A 5,015-nucleotide genomic window follows, 5' to 3' on the forward strand; every position below is an offset into this window, starting at 1 on the left:
ACAAGACTCATGTGTCTATTTATTGTCTATGATGATTCCTAATGTTCAAAGGTTTTAGATGTTGCATTTGAAACTCTGTCTTGTTGTGCAATTGTGTAGCTAGGTAGTATATGCATATATGATGTTGTACCAAGATGTAATTCAATTATGAAATCCTGGTTGCCGTAATACAGATAAGAAATACATTGTGTGTTTGATATGAAATGTTAATTTGATTACTAAATGGATTATAAATAATAGAGCAATTATGTTGATTACTGGGGTTCCTATTGCACACGGTTTCTAATATAACACTGCTTGCGATGACCTCAACAAACCCACACGGTTTCTAGAAAGTTGGTGTGTTGGATCAGTGAAAAATCAAACACGCCTTCCGGTCGACAATTGTGTGCGTTAGGCCACCCCATCACAAATGTTTTCACATAACAAGTGTGTGTGATGGAGAGCCCAATGCCATATAGTTTCTTCTAGGCATCGTGAGTGATGTATTGAATAACACAATCGGCAGAATTATAACTACCGTGTGTGATGGCTAGCCCTATCACAAACGATGTTGTGCTGAAAATTATGTGACGTATCTTTGGGATTCTCTGTGTGGGATGTTAGGCACATCTCACATGACTTCTGCAATATGTTTGTTTATGATGGTCCTCCCAATCGCACACGCTCTTTTTTTTACTGGCATGTGTGACCGGGCGGAGGCATCAACGACGATTTATCTGTGTCATGTGGGAAAGGTCCCCCTATCGCCCACATATGCAAGGGGACGATTTAAAACTGCGTCACGGAAAGGGGATAATAACGTTTGTATAGCACCTGGTTGCACTAGTGATGGACACGTGACATTGTTTTATGTCTATATGGTGGTATGCATTGAAGATGACTTTAGGGCAATTCCAATGCGGATCACCAAAATGGACTTCGCCAAACATCTGCAAGCGGTGATAGGGGCGGAGGCCATCCATTCTCACACACTAAATGTCTATATCTTTCCCTCAAAAAATGGAATAAAAGTAAACCAAATGATCGCGTCTTGTCTAGTCTCATCACTCTGAAAAATGTGTCTAGATGAATAGTAAATCAACAATACATCTAAATTTGGAAGCACCAGATGTTCAACAAGTTTTTGCAATGTGGCGCTCCAAAAAGAAAAATAATCCATTGTCCGTGCCAAAGACCTCCACTTTTTCACTCCTCGAAAGTGGTTCATATCAAGCTTCCTCTCCTCGAGCTTGAACTTCTTCCTAGTCACCAGTCGATCCAGTTGTTGTGCCTATTGAGCTTCATCTAATAATGCATCAATGTGAAGGGCATGCATTTTGTTATTTTGTACAGTGCACACACGGATTTGGGCTACAGAATGACGTGATCAAAAAGTTTCAACATTGAGAAAAGTAATGAAATGACTAACACATAGAGAAACTAGAAGCAAAACTTATGAGCTATTCGAGTAACGCGTCCTTGGACACCTTATTCGCATTTGCGCATACACATCGCAATACTTCTTGACGGTATTTTGAATGGTGTATCGTTGATGGAGTAGCGACTTTACAGCGCGATCATGGACCACTTCCATGTTGTAGGGGGCGTAATGATTTTGCTCACTGAACCACACATGTACACTTTACCAAGATGTCGCATTTTGCTTCATGCTCTGAAACTCCACACTTGTAACCAACCACGCCTCACATAACAATTCATCCTCATTCACAAAGTACGCAACCATCATGTTCCCTTCAAGAGTAATGCTCCAGATACAGATGGGTTACAGGGGATTTACAGGTGATGGTTAGTTGTTTTGTTTTGATTGGAGATTAAGGGAGAAAGCAGGGCCCACCCTGTGAAATTCAAAGGGAAGGTTAGCTAGCTTGAAAGGGGCCTAATCATCGTGTCAATCATCTGTAACCCGTTTAGCATATTGTTCCTTCAAAGTCAACAACGATAATGTCAAAAATATTCGCTATGGCATTTGGACGAACACTTTCTAGGCGTGACATCAACCATGGATGACGACGGTAGGGGCAGATGTATCTGGGAGCCGGCGAGACCCACATTGGAACGATGATGTAGGCTAAGGTTGGTAGGAATGAGGATGGAGTGGCGACAAGGCCTTGACGGCCACCAGAAAGATGCATTAAGGAGGGAGACTATGGGTGAGGTATTTGGTGGGTTGATCGTGTCGTAGTCTAACGTGGCGGACATCTACACTTTCTACATTTGATGCCCGTTTTGAGATTACAAACATTTTGATTGGTTTAGACAAATTTGGTGACCTTTGTTGGTGGATTTGGTCCACACATTTACGGGTCACTAGATCATCCACGTTGGAGTTGTCTTTCTTATTAGACACAAAAAGATAGTATTCCTTTCGTCTTAAAAATTTTGTTTTAAGTTTGTTATGAATGTATCTAGTCATAGTATTTAGATATATTGATTTTTAGATAAATGTAAGACAAAAATTTTTGGAACGGACAGAGTATCTGCCTTGGTGCTGTAGCTATGAAAACAAGATAAACTATGGGCGAGAGAATTTTTTCTCCACGAACTTTGTGATTATAAGACGCACATGGCAAACTCAAGTTGCCGCCGGTAGGTGCTAAACAATTAATACAAAATCAAACGTGACAAATCCATTGGAAAAGCGTGGATAATTCAGTGGCTCGTCACTGCACTGATTGTACTTGTCCGGTGTAGAGGCCGTCACTCCAAGTCAATCAATCATACTACTAACTAGCATGGTGATAATGAAGATATGATTGATATACAAGTCATTTAAAAATTGTACCAGATGAGACAGCGCCGTTGTAACAACCACCGCTTTGGGATCGACCGGTCACAGCCTGCTCCTCGCAGCGTATACGTCGACACAGTCGCCGGCGTGCCGGCGGACGAAGTCCGTCACCTGCGCGTTGAACTCCTCGGCGCAGTTAGTCTTGAACAGCTCCATCGCGTGGTACCCGGCGCCGTCCATCTGGGCCTCCACGGCCACCCCGGCCTTCCGCAGCGCATGCACCAGCACCCTCTGCCGGTCCCTCGGCGGGTCCTTCTTGCGGCCGAGCACCAGGCACGGCGGCAGCCTCCGCAGCCGCTCCGCTCCGATGCCGGCCAGCATGGACTCCGGGTTGCAGTACTCGTGGTCCCGGTCGGCGCCCATCGGCAGCGCGAGCTCCCAGAGCAGGTCATTCGCCGGCAGCGGCAGGACGCGGTCGTCCACCGACGCCGCCTCCGCCGCCGTCCTCTCCACGCCGCTGTGGTGCGCCTGGTTCAGTATCAACCCCCGCAGCTCCAATCCCTCGTCCACCGCCGCCAGCGCCGCGCGGAACGCGATGCTGGCCCCGTTGTGGCAGCCCATTATGAAGATCGGCCTGCCCGGCGAGCCGGCGGCGTACGACCGCACCCAGCGGACCGCGTCGGCGGCGTCGTCGAAGGCGGCGGGTAGGCGGTGCTCGGGCGCGAGGCGGTAGTCGACGGAGGCTACGGCGGCGGGCACGCTGGCGGCCAGAACAGCGGCGTTGTTGTGGAACGGCTCGGAGGCCGCGCGGAAGAGCACGTACCCGCCCCCGTGGAAGTAGACGATCAGCGGCAGCCTGCCGGTGCGGGGCGCCGCGGCCAAGCCCGGCACGAAGAGGCGCACGCTCGTGCCATTGGCGTCGTCGAGCGGGACGTCGTTGGAGTGGACAATGCGGCGCACGGGGCCGTCCGCGGTGGTGACCGCGACGGGCTCCCCCGACGGCGCGGCCGGGATGAGCTTCGCCTGGCCGTTGCGGGTGAACGAGCCGTCCGGGTTGAAGCCGATGTTGAGGTACTTGTACGGGTCCATCGCTCTTGCACCGTGTCGCTGTAAACACTAAACAGCTGCCGGCTAGGCGAGAACGGCGTCGACCTGGGTGCTTGCTCTTAGTCTCGGTCACACACGACACGGCGGTGGAGCTGCATAGCTGAGCGCGCAGCGCATATATAGCTCGCGCGGTTGCCGGTTGGTCGTTGCGAGCTGAGACTCGGCATTCAGCGGCACACTAGCGAGCTCGTGGTACCACCACTAGAGAGCGACGCGGGCGCGCGCGTGACACCCGCCCGTGGTGGTGGGTTATCACTCGCATGATTGACGGGTGACGCCGCGGCGCCCGCCTGCGCCGTCCACACAGCGCACAATGCGCGCGTGGGCTACAGCCGAAATCGGACGGCCGGGGGCGCCCCAGTCCCTCCGGAATTCATACCTGCGATTGGACGGCAAAGCCGGGAAAGGAACCCAGTAGCGAGAGATAGATGCCCCTGCTCGCCTGCCTGTCACCTGATTAACCTTAATGGCGCGCCAGCCAACGCCACATGCACCTTTGTACGAGTGGCCGGGATGCGGCCACACCGGCCGTGCCCGTGCCGTTACTGCTACTCTATCGTGCAACACCCGCGAAGTGACCGCTGGTGAATGCTGATCCAGATCTACCGATCCGGCTATTAAATTTCAGAAAGAGAGTGCTCGCAACAAGTGTACCCCCTGTTTTGTTTCTCTTAAATTTGAAGCCGTTCACATTTATTATCTCAGACTCAACGGAGTGAACAACCAACATAGTAACGCACATATTCATTTCACGGTAGAAAAAAACAAAAAATCTAAATTTTCCTTTCATTTATAGTGAACAGGGAGATATCATGTGTTACCAACATTTAGACGATACAGTGATACAGGCTCTCAGGAGCCGTTGGATCTCAGATCAAATGGTTTCCCCGAGCTTTTGAACATTTTGCACAAAAGTCATTCAAGAGTCATAAAATTACGCATGGGTATGATAGCTTTCCAAATGTCGTCGGATCTGAGATCCAACAGTCATGAAACTCGTATCATGGTAGCATATGAAGACCGGTATAACCTATACTTTTCCCTGTAGTGAACTTTGAGGATACACCAACCAACAATCAATTCGATAAACTCAAACAACATGCATATATGTCACATGATTTAAGATGGAAAAATGTTCTCAACTTACGAAGTGAAAAATCATGTATGTAGATCGACT

General features: G+C 49.4%; 1 protein-coding gene across 1 annotated transcript; it reads right to left on the reverse strand.

Moving 5' to 3' along the window:
- Nucleotides 1-2,590: 2,590 nt before the first annotated feature.
- LOC123449139 (probable carboxylesterase 8) lies at nucleotides 2,591-4,072 on the reverse strand. The gene has a single exon (XM_045126238.1). It carries the CDS (start codon nucleotides 3,818-3,820, stop codon nucleotides 2,834-2,836), a length of 987 nt encoding a protein of 328 aa, XP_044982173.1. The 5' UTR covers nucleotides 3,821-4,072; the 3' UTR covers nucleotides 2,591-2,833.
- Between the last annotated feature and the right edge of the window lie 943 nt (nucleotides 4,073-5,015).

The sequence above is a fragment of the Hordeum vulgare genome, chromosome 4H, assembly GCF_904849725.1.
Source record: "Hordeum vulgare subsp. vulgare chromosome 4H, MorexV3_pseudomolecules_assembly, whole genome shotgun sequence".
NCBI classification, from domain to species: Eukaryota; Viridiplantae; Streptophyta; class Magnoliopsida; order Poales; family Poaceae; genus Hordeum; species Hordeum vulgare.